The sequence below is a fragment of the Ahaetulla prasina genome, chromosome 17 (assembly GCF_028640845.1).
Source record: "Ahaetulla prasina isolate Xishuangbanna chromosome 17, ASM2864084v1, whole genome shotgun sequence".
NCBI classification, from domain to species: domain Eukaryota; kingdom Metazoa; phylum Chordata; class Lepidosauria; order Squamata; family Colubridae; genus Ahaetulla; species Ahaetulla prasina.
The window spans coordinates 11,833,336-11,849,424 of record NC_080555.1 but is presented as its reverse complement, the minus strand read 5'-3'; the positions used below and the strand labels follow the sequence as shown (position 1 = coordinate 11,849,424).

The 16,089-nt window shown below is 47.5% G+C and overlaps 1 protein-coding gene across 1 annotated transcript; it reads right to left on the bottom strand.

Moving 5' to 3' along the window:
• Positions 1–250: 250 nt before the first annotated feature.
• Positions 251–7,834, bottom strand: LOC131186831 (putative gonadotropin-releasing hormone II receptor). The gene is made up of 5 exons (XM_058160757.1): positions 7,665–7,834; positions 6,820–7,171; positions 4,243–4,447; positions 1,557–2,048; positions 251–328 (listed from the first exon to the last, which is right to left on the bottom strand). Exons 1-4 carry the CDS (start codon positions 7,832–7,834, stop codon positions 1,597–1,599), a joined length of 1,179 nt encoding a protein of 392 aa, XP_058016740.1. The 3' UTR covers positions 251–328; positions 1,557–1,596.
• Positions 7,835–16,089: the final 8,255 nt, after the last annotated feature.

Here is a 16,089-nt window from a genome sequence, read left to right as displayed (position 1 = left end):
TATAAATGTTTTATGTGCCTGTGAACCGCCCTGAGTCCTTCGGGAGATAGGGCGGTATACAAATTTGAATAAATAAATAAATAAATAAATAAATAATGGGTGGAAACTGAACAAGGAGAGATTCAACCTGGAAATAAGGATATTTTTTCTGACAGTGAGAAAAATCAACTGATGGAACAGAAGTTGCCTTCGGAAGTTGTGGGAGCTTCATCCCTGGAGGATTTCAAGAAGAGACTGGGCTGCCCTCTGTCAGAAATGGTGCAGGGTCTCCTGCTTGGGCTGGGGCTTGGACTAGATGACTTCCAAGGTCCCTTCCAACTCCGTTAATCTATATAGAACAGAAGTTGCCTCAGAAGTTGTGGGAGCTTCATCACTGGAAGTTTTCAAGAAAAGATCGGTATAGGGAGTCCTACTTGGGTGTGGGGGTTGGACTAGATGACCTATAAGGTCCCTTCCAACTCTGTTAATCTGATATGCGTTGCACTTTAAAAAAAAGTTTTTACCTGGCTGCGATTGTGAAAAACAAAACAAAAAAAGATTCACAGAAGGGTGAAAATATTTCTGGCTGACCCCCCCCCACTCGATTTTATTTTATTTTTAATCTAAACACTCAGTCTGGAATTGCAGTTCAAGGCCAGTTCAAGCCACACTGTCGTGGGATTTTATTTTATTTTTATTTATCAAACGTGTATGGGTGCCCATCTCAAGAATGTGTCTAATTCATCATCTGAATCAATGAGGATGCTCGGATTGCCTTGAAGGAAAACTCGGATAATGACAGTTGGTCCTCGACTTAACAACCATTATGGAGCTCAACGTTTGTTCAGGCAGTTTTGCCCCGTTTTACATCTTTTGCCACGGTTGTTAATTGAATCTGGCTTCCTCACTAACTTGACTTGTCAGAAGGTCGCAAAAAAGGAACACAGGATCCCGGGACACTAGCCGTCATAAATATGAGTCGGTTATAAAAGCGTTTGAATTTGGAATCGCGTGACCATGGAAATGTCGCGGCGGTCATAAATGTGAAAACTCTTTTTAAAAGACACTTTTCAGTGCTGTTGTCACTTCGGTCGGTAAATGAATGGTTGTAAGTCGAGGACTACGTGTATTTTTCCCAATTGATTCAAAAATCAAGACTCAAACCTCACTGGATCATTTAAGCCAGGGGTCTCCAACCTTGGCAACTTTAAGCCTGGGGGACTTCAACTCCCAGAATTCCCCAGCCACCTTTGCTGGCTGGGGAATTCTGGGAGTTGAAGTCCCCCAGGCTTAAAGTTGCCAAGGTTGGAGACCCCTGGACTAGATGACCTCCAAGGTCCCTTCCAACTCTGTTAAAGATGGGCGGACTTCAATTCCCAGAATTCCCCAGCTATTCCCAGAATTCCTGGGGGGGTTCTGGGAGTTGAAGTCCCCCAGGCTTAAAGTCGCCAAGGTTGGAGACCCCTGATTTAAGCCGAACCTCGAACTCATTTCTGCATTGTTTTCAATTCAGATATGGGTCATAATTTCATTTTTTCCCCCCCTTGTTCTGGAAATATTCCTGAGCCGGAATTTACCGGAAGGCAGAAGTGGGCCAGTGGGCCGAGAATTGGCCGTTCAGACGCAACTCTCAGCCACTTTCTCCTTCTTGGCCCAGGCCAGTTTTGGACTACGGGGCGATCCTGGTTTGCATGCCCAGTGGGCTCCCATCTCTGGCCTGTGGCCGTTGCTCATGGTGGACGCCCGTTCAGAGACCATGCGGAGAGATGGCGCTTTGGCCAACTTCTTGCCAGCCCGATAGCGTGAAGAGCAGAAGCAATAGATCAGCGGGTCGAGGCAGGTGCTGAGGAGGCCAAAGAGGAAGAAGATGTGGCCAAGCAAAGGGGGCACCTGCTCCCGGGTCAGCATCTCGGGCGAGAACCAGTACCAGAGGCCCAGCAGGTAGTAGGGCGTCCAGCAGGCCACAAATGTGAGGACGGTGATGGCCGACATCTTCAAGGCGCGGATCCGGATTTGGGGGATGTTATTGCGTGAACAGCGCAGGCGGACCTCCCGGGATTTCGGCGAGGCTGCAAGAGAAAGAAGGCGACAACGATAGAACCGTATTTTAGGGTTATTGTGACTCCAGCCCCTGAACCTGGCCCCATGCCCGAAAGTGACTCCGAGACTGAGGGGGAAGGGCCAGTAAGGCTTACCTTGGGAGCACCGATTCCTTTGGCTCGGCTCCAGGAGCCAGAACCAGACCAGTCGGAGGAACATAATGAGGCCGTCATCCCCTGATTCCTCCCTTGCCCAGGCTACGCCTTCAGACCCAGCTGATAATAATAATCAAGCTTGGCTTGACCCGCGCTTCAGAAAATTAGAGAGGGGGCGTCATCAAAGGGAAGATATAAGGAGCTTTGGGACTGCTCTCACTCCACGGGAAGCAAAGTTTAGCTGATCCATTTCAAAAAGAGCTGAAAGTCTTGCTACGTGAGTCATTTGTTTGAACTTTGGCAGACAGCTGTGATTTCTCTGCCAGGACTGATAAGAGCCGTGAATCCACTGGCTGAAGGCCAGCTGGTGGGTCTGAAGTGGGGAAGGAGACAGAACAGTTATATGATTTCTCTGCCAGGACTGACAAGAGCCGTGAATCCACTGGCTGAAGGCCAGCTGGTGGGTCTGAAGTGGGGAAGGAGACAGAACAGTTATATTGTGGCCTGTCGGCGCCAGCCCCTCCAGCAGCCAAATCGGAGGAGGAGGCGGCGGTGTGGGAGTCAGGGACGGCATTAGGGCAACCTGAGAGCTCTGAGGGGGAAGAGGGAATGCAGCTGGCAGAGAGAAACAGAGGCAGAGCCTGGGGCCATCCGTCAGCCGTCAGATGGAGAGTCAAGAGCCCCCAGGTCTAGAGGTGGCTGATGAAGAAGAGGAGGAACAGCTGGGTCCACTGCCTGATGCACGGATGCGCAGAAGGCAGAGGAGAGGAGAGCAATGGAAATCTATGGGCCGGTCCTTGGGACGGAAGAGCTACCGCTGCTAGTGAAGCCCCACCCTAGCTCTGGGGATAAAAGGCAGAGGGTGGAGATGAATAGAAGTAGCAGACAACTATTCGTCTCCCTGCCGGACGGACTTATTAGCCTGCGGTAAGAGAGAAACTTTTTTGCCGGGACTGCCAGCGCTCTTAATAAAGGAATCATTGCTTCAACTACACAGGGTTTGTTTGGGGAGCTGTGTCAGAACAGGGTTAATGATGGTTTCTTGAACAAACCAGAATTGGTTCCATTCGGAAAGGACCCTGTGCCCCAAGGAAACCAGCTGTATCTGGATGCTATGTCCTTCAAGAGCCTAAAGATGCCAAGCTAGAAACTGGAAGATGGGGAATTCTAGTCCCACCTTGAACATGAGAGCTGTCTTTCAGCCAATCGCTAGGAAACAGTAAGTTCTAGTTACTTACTAGCTTGGGCACAAAAGCTGGCTGGATGACTTTTAGCCAATCGCCGGGAGACGGTTCTAGTTCCACCTTGGGCATGAAAGCCAACTGGGTGACTTTGGGCCAGTCACTAGGAGACGGTGAGTTCTAGTCCTGCCTTGGGCATAAAAGCCAGCTGGGTGACTTTGGGTCAATCACTAGATGACGTGAGTTCTAGTCCCATCTTAGCCATGAAAGACAACTGGGTGACTTTGGGCCAATCACCAGGAGACAGTGAGTTCTAGTTCCGCCTTGGGCATGAAAGCCAACTGGGTGACTTTGGGCCAATCACCAGGAGACGGTGAGTTCTAGTCCTGCCTTGGGCATGAAAGCCAACTGGGTGACTTTGGGCCAATCACCAGGAGACGGTGAGTTCTAGTCCTGCCTTGGGCATGAAAGCCAACTGGGTGACTTTGGGCCAATCACCAGGAGACGGTGAGTTCTTGTTCCGCCTTGGGCATAAAAGCCAGCTGGATGACTGTGGGCCAATCATTAGGAGATATGAGTTCTAGTCCTGCCGTGGGCATGAAAGCCACGTGGGTGACTTTGAGCCAATCACCAGGAGACGGTGAGTTCTAGTCCCGCCTTGGGCATGAAAGCCAACTAGGTGACTTTGGGCCATTCCTTTTCCCTCAGTTCCACCCACCTCACAGGATTGTGGTGGATTAAAAAAAAAAAGGAAGATGGCGAACAATATTTAATATCTTGAGTTATCTGTAAAAAAAACCTCCTCCTTGCAGCTGGCCATGCCACCCCCTGCCCTTTCCAGGGAAGTCCCCCCTCCCCGCTGGCACATGCATGCCGAGAAGCCTCACCCCGCGCTTGGGTCATCATCCTTGAGATCTCGATCAGGATGCGGGAATAACAGAGCACCATAACCAGCAGGGGTACCAAGAAGAGGCAAGAGAAGGTGAGCATGTTGTAGAGGGTTTCCTGCCAGTGCGCCCCAAAGCTGCCCACCGTGGCACATTGGACGAAACGGGTGGGCTGGGACCGGCTGACTGTGTGGAAGACAAACATCTGCAAAAAAAGAAAGGCCGTTTCCCATACAAGTCACACCCACACAAACACAACATTAAGGTCTAGATTTCAGTTCTGGTTAGAGGAAGCCTTGAGGCAGAGTAGTGTTTCTGAAGCGTGGCCCCTTTAAGACGTGTGGACTTTAACTCCCAGAATGGCTGGGGAATTCTGGGAGTTGAAGTCCACACGTCTTAAAGGGGCACGCTTCAGAAACACTGCCTTAAAATATGGTTCCCTAAACTGCATCTTCCTCATCAAATGCTGGACCCCCTCTGAGAGAGATTTCTAAATTAGATTCAGGTAGATGTCAGAGAGACGTATACAGAGAGACAGGTGCGAGAGAGAGACACCAGAAAAAGAGAGAGAGAGAGAGAGAGAGAGAGAGAGAAAGGATGGAAGGATAGATAGTAGCATGAATGGATAGAGGGAGGGAAAGACAGGCAGGCAGACAAGGCAGAGAAAGAGATGAGAGGGAGAGATGGAAGGATAGATTGATAGATACAGGGAGGGAGGGAGGGAGAGAAACAGATGATAGGTAGATAGATAGATAGATAGATAGATAGATAGATAGATAGAGAGAGAGAGAGAGAGAGAGAGAGAGAGAGAGATAGATAGATAGATAGATAGATGATAGGTAGAAGATAGATGATAGATTGATAGATAAATACATAGATAGGATAGATAGATAGATGATAAGTAGATAGAAGATAGATGATAGTAGATAGATAGGATAGATAGATAGATAGATAGAAGATAGATAGATGATAGATGATAAGTAGATAGAAGATAGATGATAGTAGATAGATAGGATAGATAGATAGATAGATAGAAGATAGATAGATGATAGATAGTAGATACATAGATAGGATAGATAGATGATAGGTAGAAGATAGATGATAGTAGATTGATAGATTGATAGATAGATACATAGATACATAGATAGGATAGATAGATGATAGATAGAAGATAGATGATAGATAGATACATAGATACATAGATAAATAGATAGGATAGATAGAAGATAGATAGATAAGATAGAGAGAGAGACAGACAGACAGACAGACAGAGATGGGATATGGGATGGATGGATGGCTTTTTTGACTGCTGCTGCACACTGCTGGCTCCTATTTAACTTTTTGTTTGTTTGTTTGTTTACATTTATATCCCGCCCTTCTCCGAAGACTCAGGGCGGCTTACAGTGCGTAAGGCAATAGTCTCATTCTATTTGTATATATTTTTACAAAGTCAACTTATTGCCCCCCCAACAATCTGGGTCCTCATTTTACCTACCTTATAAAGGATGGAAGGCTGAGTCAACCTTGGGCCGGGCTTGAACCTGCAGTAATTGTTCTAATAACAGGCTCTAACAGCCTGAGCTATTACGGCCAACTGGTTGTCCACTAAGATTCCAAGATCCCTCTCAGAGTCACTGCTCTTAAGCCTGGTTTCCCCCAGTCTGTATGTGCACTTTCGGTTTTTCTTGCCTAAGTTTGAGACTTTCCTTTTCTCTACATTGACGAGCTGAGGTGGCACAGTGGTTAGAGTGCAGTACTGCCAGCTACTTCTGCTAACTGCAGTTCAGCAGTTCGATTCTGACCGGCTCAAGGTTGACTCAGCCTTCCATCCTTCCGAGGTCTGTAAAATGAGGATCCAGATTTTGGGGGGCAAGAGGCTGACTCTGTAAGCTTATTATTATTTTTATTTATTATTTATTATTTATTCAATTTTTATACCGCCCTTCTCCCGAAGGACTCAGGGCGGTGTACAGCCAAAGTAAAAACAGACAATACAATATACAATTTAAAATACAAATTAAAAAACTTATTTATAATTGGCCTAAAAAACTTTAAAATATATAAAACTAAAAACCCTTAAAATTAATAATAGAAAATTTAAAAATCAATAAAATTTAAGCCAGCCCCGCGCGAATAAAAAGATGTGTCTTCAGTTCGCGGCGGAAGGTCCGAAGGTCAGGTATTTGGCGTAATAATAAGCTACTTAGAGAGGGCTGTAAAAGTACTGTGAAGCGGTATATGGGTCTAAGTGCTACTGCTATTTTCCTTCCTTACTTCCTTCCTTCCTTCCTCCTTTCCTTCCTTCCTTCCTTCCCTCCCTCCCTCCCATCCTCCCTCCCTGTGGTTAGAATGCAGAATTGCAAGCAAACTCTGCCCACTGCCAGCAGTTCAATCCTGACTGGCTCCAGGTTGACTCAGCCTTCCCTCCTTCCGAGGTGGGTAAAATGAGGACCCAGATTGTTGGGGGCAACAATTGACTCCGTAAACCCCTTAGAGAAGCACTGTGAAGTGGTATATACTTCCAAGTGCTATTGCTATTGAATTTCATTTTGTTAGATAGATACGGGTTCTACTTACCTGAGGTACTGCTAGGAGGAAACTGAGGGCCCAGGCCACACACAGCATTGCCTTGTTCTTCCTCTTGGCTCTGCTGACCCTCAGAGGGTGCAAGATGGCTGCCCAACGGTCCAGGCTGATCACCACTGTCACAAAGGAGCAGGCGTACATGGCCACCAGCTTGAGGAACATCAAGAGCCGGCAGGCCAAGTCGCCGGCGTACCACTGAACGGTCACATTCCACACGGCATCTAGCGGCATCACCACATAGGTGACCAGAAGGTCAGCAGCGGCCAGATTCATGAGAAGGATGCGGAGATGCGGCTTGCGTTGAAACCTCTTGCTGACGCTCCACAACATGGAGACGTTGACGCTGGTGGAGCAGAGGAAGAGGACCACGGTGAGGGCTACGCGGATTTTGGCCGCCGTGGAGAACGTGGGCAGTTGGGAGCTACTCCTGGGAACCTCGCTCGGGCTGAAGATCCCATCCACGCTGTTGGATCTCCCATGGTCCCAGAGAGTGGCGTTCATTGGCTCGACCAACGTCAGGGCTTCCCAAGACAGGAAAAGCATCTTTCGCCAGAGAGGTCCATCAGCTGGACCAGGGCCTCCCACCCAGGAAGGGCCCCCTCTGGTTCTCTGGGAAGTCCTACTTTCCGAAGAGCTTGGAAGAAGCAGGAGGACATGGTTTCCTACTCAGACATAGCTGAGGAGGTCATCTGATAGGAGTCCTTCTTAAAGCTGGTAGTGATTTGGGGAGGTCAAGTTGACTTTGGTCTCCCGCCAGAAAGATGTCCTACTTGGAAGACGTAACATGCTTCATTTGGGATGCTGGGTCTCCATGGCGAAAGGGGGGAGGGGGATACCTTAGTCCACATCGGTGGCCGGGAACAGAAAAACAGTCATGGGGATGCCACGGTTTTGACTTCTTTTGGTGGCAGCCATCTCCAGCCTCATCAAAGGGTGCCGAGGCCACCCAACACACCTGCAAGGGGACAGAAGCCAGCTCTTTTTCACTTGATTCCCACCAGCCCATCCACCCATATTTCCAAAAGTGTTAAAATCCAAAGCTGGGGTGTGTTTTCATGGCGTTGAAGACCCTTCAGTTCTGGACATTGTGGCAGGATGAAGATCAGGGATGTCCAATCTTGGCAACCTTAAGATCTTTTGGACGTCAACTCTCAAAAGTCTGGGAGTTTGAAGTCCCACCAGATTCTGAGAGTTTGAAGTCCCACCAGTCCACAAAGAAGCCCGCAAGACTTGTGGACTTCAAATCTCAGAATTCCCATACAGCCAACCATACTGGCTAGGGGAATTCTGGGCTTTCAAGTCCACAAGCCAAGGTTGGAACAACTCTGATGTAGATGTAGGTTGAGGAGCTTTTAGGAAACAGGGTTAATATCTTGCTTGGGAGAGAGTCTGCAGTTTTTCATAATAAAATTTGAAAAGGAAGAAGAGCCGGTTGAAGAACGTACAATAAAGTGGGCGATATAATATGCAGATGGATCGGTGGGAAAATATGGAGTTTTTTAACAGTAATTTAACAGTAAGCAGTAATTTAACAGCCGGTTCTCTGCCCTAATGATTTCTTCCAACAACCAGTTTGCCAAACTGCTCAAAAAGTTAACAACCAGTTCTCCCGAAGTGGTGCGAACTGGCTGAATCCCACCACTCTATCTGTCTGTCTGTCTATCTATCTATCTATCTATCTATCTATCTATCTATCTATCTATCTATCATCTCTCTCTAATATCTATCTATCTATCTATCTATCTATCTATCTATCTATCTATCTATCTATCTATCTATCTTTGTTTCTTTCTATCTATCATCTCTCTCTAATATCTATCTATCTATCTATCTATCTATCTATCTATCTATCTATCTATCTATCTATCTATCATCTATCTATCTGTCATCTCTCTCTAATCTCTCTCTCTCTCTCTCTCTATCTATCTATCTATCTATCTGTTGTGACCTAGGCTCACTTAGAGAGAGAGAGAAACTTTTTGCTGGGGCTGCTTGTGCTCCTAATAAAGGAATCTTTGAGTTCACTTCGGAAGGTCTGTCGTATTTGGGGAGCTGGGTCAGGACAGGATGCTCTAATGGTCATAAGTGTGAAAAATGGTCATAAGTCACTTTTTTTAGTGCTGTTGTAACTTCCAATTGTCCTTAAATGAACTGTCGTAGGTCGGGGACTTCCTGTAATGCAGGCACAAAAATGGAGAGAGAGAGATTGGTTTAAAACTGCCAAGTGAAAGATTCAGAAGCTGTTCCTTTATATACATTTCTGTTTCATGCTTCCTGTTTCTTTATTTTCTTTTTGCTATGTTCTTTTTTCTGTTTTTCTTTTCTTTTTCACGTTTTCTATATTTGTTTTCCTTTTCTTTGAATGTATTTCTTAATATCTATCTATCTACTTCAATAAAAATATTTCTTTAAAGTGCCAAAGTTTTTCGGGGTGGGGAAGACAGAGAAACAATGCAAGGATGGGGAAGGACAGAGGAAAAAAAACCAGGAAATGGAGGAATATATATGTCAAGGCAGCAACAGGTAATAGTATAATAGGTTTGGAAGGGACCTTAGAGGTCTTCTAGTCCAACCCCCTGCTCAAACAAGAGACTCCAGACCATTTCGGACAACGGCTGTCCGGTTTCTTCTTGAAGATCTCTAGTGATGGAGCAGCCACAACTTTAACAGATTTAATAGAGTTGGAAGGGACCTTGGAGGTCATCTAGCCCAACCCCCTTTCCAAGCAGGAGACCCTACACCGTTTCTGACAGAGGGCAGCCCAGTCTCTTCTTGAAAGCCTCCAGGGATGAAGTTTCCACAACTTCTGAAGGCAACTTCTGTTCCATCGATTGATTTTTCTCACTGTCAGGAAATTCCTCCTTATTTCCAGGTTGAATCTCTCCTTGATCAGTTTCCATCCATTTTATTCCTTGCCTGGCCTTCAGGTGCTTTGGAAAATAGCTTGATCCCCTTCCTCCTCTCTATGGCAGCCCCTGAAATATTGGAAGATGCTCTCCTGTCTCCCCTGGTCCTTCTCTTCACCAGACCAGCCAGGCCCAGTTCCTGCAACCGTTCATCGTCTGTTTCAGCCTCCAGTCCCCTCATCCTGGTTGCTCTCCTCTGCACTTTTTCTGGAGTCTCAACATCTGTTTTATTTATTTCCTCTTCTCATGTTCAGACCAAACACCCTGCTCCCTCGGTTACCCATCAACCCTGCAAACACTCTGGAAAGAGTGCAGAGAAGAGCAACAAAAATGATTAGGAGGCTGGAGATAAAAATAAACAAAAAAACGGAATTGGGTTTGTCTAGTCTAGAGAAAGGAAAGATTAGGGGGTGACATGATGGGATGTTCCAGTATTTGAGGGGCTGCCCCTAAGAATTATTATTATTATTATTATTTATTCGATTTTTATACCGCCCTTCTCCTGAAGGACTCAGGGCGGTGTACAGCCAAGGTAAAAAACAAACAATACAATATACAATTAAAATACAGATTAAAAAACTTATTATATAGTGGCCTAAAAACTTTAAAATATATAAAACTAAAAAACCCTTAAAATTAATAATAAAAATTTAAAACCAATAAAATTTAAGCCAGCCCCGCGCGAATAAATTGATGTGTTTGGGGGGTTCAACCTATTCTCCAAGACACCTTGAGGGCAAGACAAGAAGCAAGGTATGGAAACTAACCAAGGACAGAAGCAACCTGGAACTGAGGAGAAACTTCCAAACAGGGAGGACAATTTACCAGTGGAACAGTTTGCCACCAGAAGTTGTGGGTGCACCCTCACTGGTGGTTTTTAAGAAGAGACCGGACAGCCACTTGTCCGAAACGGGACAGGGTTTCCTGCTTGTGCAGGGGGTTGGACTAGAAGACCTCCAAGGTCCCTTCCAACTCTTGTTATTCTCTAATCCTGCCAGTTATTTTCCATAGCTGGTATCTTGCCTTGGAGACAAGGCAGGCTCACACAGCACCAACTGCTAAGCTTTTTTCTTTTTTTTTAAATTTACATTTATATCCCACCCTTCTCCGAAGACTCAGGGCGGCTTACAGTGTATAAGGCAATAGTCTCTTTCTATTTGTATATTTACAAAGTCAACTTATTGCCCCCCGCCCCCAACAATCTGGGTCCTCATTTTACCTACCTTATAAAGGATGGAAGGCTGAGTCAACCTTGGGCCGGGCTTGAACCTGCAGTAATTGCAGGCTGCTGTGTTCTAATAACAGGCTTCTTACCAGCTTTGTGTTGACACAACTAAAGGCTGGAAAGCACACATCTATACAGCGAACTCTGCTAACGTCCAGGTTTCGAAGCGATGGCTTGGTTGACATGCAGCTGCCGATTTGGAACAAGGTCCTCCGCAGAGGCACAAACCTGTTCTGTTCAAGGGGAAAAAAAGTCAGCCCGGTAAATAAAATCACTATCGGAAGCCAAATATTTGCTTGATATTCAAATGGGACACTTAGCCAGTACCTACCGGGTTCCCTGGTTCCGCCGTCCTTTGGTTGCTGCTGCAGCAGATGCAAATAAAACGACAAAAAAAAAAAAGGGGTCTGTGTGTTTGCACGGGTGATTCCGTGGCTCACAGGCACTCCCCGCCCTGCCACCCGCTTTGTGGCGGTGGGTTTGTGAAGGTCACTGCAGGCGGGCTGCGGACTGCTTGTCCTCCTTCTCTTCCTGCTTCCAGCTTCCAAGAATTCTACTTAAAGGTGCCTCTTCTTTCTCGATTTTTTCCCCACCGCTGGCGATGCTGTTCTAGACAGGACAGGGACCCCTCGCGGCAGAGAGCCTCCCTCCAGCCATCTGCGTAGCTCGGCGGGAGGAGGACAAAGGACCAATTTGGAAGTCACCCTCTTTGCGACTCTTTTTACCCTCTTTTGGGGGGTAATTTTTGAGCAGGGAAGCGGCAGGGGGAGCAAGGATTTCGGCAAGGGGAGCCTTAAACCGAAGCATTAAGGCCATCCGAGGGGAGCCGTTCGCCCCAGGAGCATCTTTTCCTCACGCAGCATCTCTTTGGCTCAGCGTGGGCTCGGATGAACCCGTGGGAACCTTCTCGGGAGACGAGAGGAAAGAAAAGGAACACCAGCCTGTGAAAGATCTCTCGGCCCACAGAGAGAAAAGGGGCATGGGAAGCCACTGAAAGAAACAATTTCAGGCTTGCAAGATCCTGTTAATCTGCGCTCAGATGGAAGATCTTGTGTTCCTCGGCCGGGCCACCCTGTTTCTCACCCTTAAGAAGTTTTAAGATGTCTGGACTTCCAACTTGCAGAATTCCCCAGCCAGCTACATGACCTGAGTTAAACTCATAGGATCATCTGTTACGATGTCCTTCCTGTCGAAGACTACTTCAGTTTCAATCGCAACAATACACGTGCACACAATAGATTTAAGCTTAATGTGAACCGCTCCAATCTTGATTGCAGAAAATATGACTTCAGTAACAGAGTTGTTAATGCCTGGAATGCACTACCTGACTCTGTGGTCTCTTCCCAAAATCCCCAAAGCTTTAACCAAAGACTATCTACTATTGACCTCACCCCATTCCTAAGAGGTCTGTAAGGGGCATGCATAAGAGCACCAATGTGCCTATCGTTCCTGTCCTAATGTTCCCTTTGATTGTATCCAATTTCATATAGTTATTACATACTTATGATTATATCTATGCTTACATATCGTATAGTTATTTCATGCTTATGCTTATATATACTGTTGTGACAAATAAATAAATAAAAATAAAAAAAATAAGTCCGCCCGTCTTAAAGTTTGCCAAGTTTGGAAAAAACACTGGTGCAGCCTCTGCCTGAGCTGGCAATGAAGTGCAAATTCATAAGCATTTGGTCCCTCGCTGGAAAACTGATGACACGGCTTCCGGTTGGCTACGTACCAACAGACGAGACTGTCAATAGGTCAGGCTTGAACTGTGGGGCCCTTGATGCTCACTGAGAGTTTGGTTGTTTCCTTACAGATGTTTCATTACCCAATTAGGGAATGCAATCAGTGCTAGAAGTGAGTTGTGTTGGAGGAGGAGGAGGTGGAAGAAGAAGAGGAGGAAGGAAGGAAGATGGCTGCAGTGTCCTTGATGTTCTCTAAGCCTGGTGATTCCCTTGCAGGTGTTTCATTACCCAATTAGGGAACACCATCAGTGCTAGAAGAGAGTTGGGTTGGAGGAGGAGGAGGTGGAAGAAGAAGAGGAGGAAGGAAGGAAGATGGCTGCAGTGTCCTTGATGTTCTCTAAGCCTGGTGATTCCCTTGCAGGTGTTTCATTACCCAACTAGGGAATGCAATCAGTGCTAGAAGTGAGTTGGGTTGGAGGAGGAGGAGGAAGGTGGCTGTGGGGCCCTTGATGCTCACTGAGCTTGGTTGTTTCCTTGCAGGGGTTTCATTACCCAACTAGGGAGCACCATCAGAAGGGTTGGAGGAGGAGGAGGAGGAGGAAGATGGCTGTGGGGTCCTTGATGTTCTCTGAGCTTGGTGATTTTCTTGCTGACGTTTCATCGCCCAACTAGATAACATCATCAGTGCCAGTAAGGAGTGGGGTATGCTCAGTGGTGGGATTCAAATAATTTAACAACCGGTTCTCTGCCCTAATGATTTCTTCCAACAACCAGTTCGCCAAACTGCTCAGAAAGTTAACAACCGGTTCTCCCAAAGTGGTGCGAACTGGCTGAATCCCACTACTGGGTATGCTCTCACTTTATGGTCTAGCGGCTTGCCTAGTCAGTGTTGGTGGGAGCGACCGTGTCTGTGTGGAACAATGCTCCCAACGTTTACAAAGCATGTAATTTGGCAGCAAGTGATTACTGCAGGTTTGTCAGGCTACCTCCGACTATAAATAGGAAAGAATTCACTCTCTGGCATAATTTCCTTCCTCTATGCTCATCCAACACAGAACTCTTCTGAGGTTGCGGGAATTGTGCAGGAACCTGGGACATGCGGATCTAGTGCCCAGAAAATGGGACGCGGTGGCTCAGGGGCTAGGACGTTGAGCTTGTCGATCGAAAGGTCGGCAGCTCGGCGGTTCGAATGCCTAGTGCTGCCGTGTAACGGGGTGAGCTCCCATTACTTGTCCCAGCTTCTGCCAACCTAGCGGTTTCGAAAGCACGTAAAAATGCAAGTAGAAAAAATAGGGACCACTTTTGGTGGGAAGAGAACAGCGTTCTGTGCACTTTGGGGTTGAGTCATGCCGGCCACATGACCACGGAGACGTCTTCGGACAGCGCTGGCTCTTCGCCTTTGAAACGGAGATGAGCACCGCCCCCTAGAGTCAGGAACAACTAGCACCAGGGGAACCTTTACCTTTATGCTCATCCAACACAGAACTCTTCTGAGGTTGCAGGAATCACGCAGGAACCTGGGACATGCGGATCTAGCGCCCAGAAAATGGGAAACCTAAGTTGGGGTGGTTACAGAAGAATTGTGGTGGCTGTTTTGAACGAGCAAATCCCACAAGGCAGCCATATTATGAGCATGTATGAGGGCGTGCATAAGAGCACCAGCGTGCCTACCGTTCCTGTCCTAATGTTCCCTTTGATTGTATCCAATTCGTATGGTTATTTCATGCTTATACTTATATATACTGTTGTGTTTGACAAATAAAATAAATAAATAACAATAAATAAATAAACACGGTCTCTAAATTGCAACCGTGTCATGTGTCCCCCAAGGAAGAAACACAAAAGTGCTTGTGTTTCGTGGAAGTGCAGTGGTACGTGGAAAAGACCTTGAGAGATGGAGCGAAGAGAGCTGATGGATAAGAGACAGCTTAGCCCTCAGCTCTATGACTTGAAACAGAAGCTCTAAAGAAACCCCCCTTAGCTTCCACAAGGATGTCAAACGGACAATGGGAGATTTGTACTTTCACACTCGTAAAATTCTGTTAATGTACAGTAGCTTTAGAGCAGTGACCTCCCCAACCTTTGGGCACCAGGGACCGGTTCTGTGGAGAGAGGTTTTTCTGTGGACCTGTTGTGACTCCGGCCCCCGAGCCTGTCCTCATGGAGGAGGATGACTCTGAGAGTGATGGGGAGGAGCTGACAAGGCCTTCCTCTCCAGGACCCTCCTCCTCCCTGGCACTGCCCCAGGTTCCAGCTGCAGGCCAGGAGGAGGAGCTGACAAGGCCTCCCTCCCCTGGACCCTCCTCCTCCCTGGCAACGCCTCAGGTGCCAGCTACGGAAGATCAATCTTGGATTGAGCCGAGGCAGTGACGAAAAGATAAGCGCGAGCAGCAAAGGAAGAGGTGTGGCAGGCCCAGAGATTGCTGAGTCACTGAGCCACACCCCACAGGGGATAAAAGCGGGTGGAGTTGCCATCTGGCCCTTGTGATGGACAAAAAGCTACCAAGTGCGAACTGCAGATCGGTCGTTTGGGAGTTAAAGGCCTGGACTGTGCAAAGGCTTTTTTTCTGTGAGCTCTTGGCAACGGATCTTGGACACTTGGGCTTCTGTCTCCGTAAGAGATAAAGAACTCGGAACTTGGCAGGCCTTTGCACTGTAACTGCCAAGTCTTTCCTTCACTACCGAAAATCAGGTCTGTTGCAAATATAAAGGACTGTGGGACACGCGGCTCTGCGTCTTCTCTGTGAAGTGGGGAGGGGGACAGAATAGGACCGGAGAGGGCGTGGCTTTACATGCTGCCTGAATCCTGCAGATGGGGCTTCGCTCAGAAGTGGGATTCACTTACCTTCCCTATGGGTTCGCAAATGTGAGGGCATGCCCACCTTCCACACATGCTCAGGCTTCCGCGCATGCTCTTTGCTCACACGCACGCCTTCTGCCCATGTGCACGGCCTCCAAAACATGGCTAAATAGGACGGCATTACATCCGGGCGGGTGAGCAGGGCCTACCGCAGTCACCGCTACAGGTTCGCCCGAACCAGACAGAACCGGCTAAATCCCACCACTGGCTTCGCTAGTTTATGTGGCCCGGTTTTTGGCATGCCATGGCCTGCTACCGGACCATGGACCAAGAGTTGGGGACCCCTGCTTTAGAGCAGGGGTCCCCAGCCTTTCGGACCTCAAGGACCACTAAATTCATAATTTTAAATCTTGTGGACCACTAATATGATCTGCCTAATGACTGGCTGGGTGGGCGTGGCAAGATGGTCATGTATCTGGGTGGGCGTGGCCAACTCAATGTCACTCATGTCGAGGGGCACCTTGCCAGCCTCTACTCGCCACTCCTCGCCTGCCCGCCTGGGCTCTTTAGGGCCCCAACGGAAAGCAGTTGTTGGAGCTAAGCAGCTGCCATGAGAAAGAGTTGGCAAAAGAGCTCAGTTCA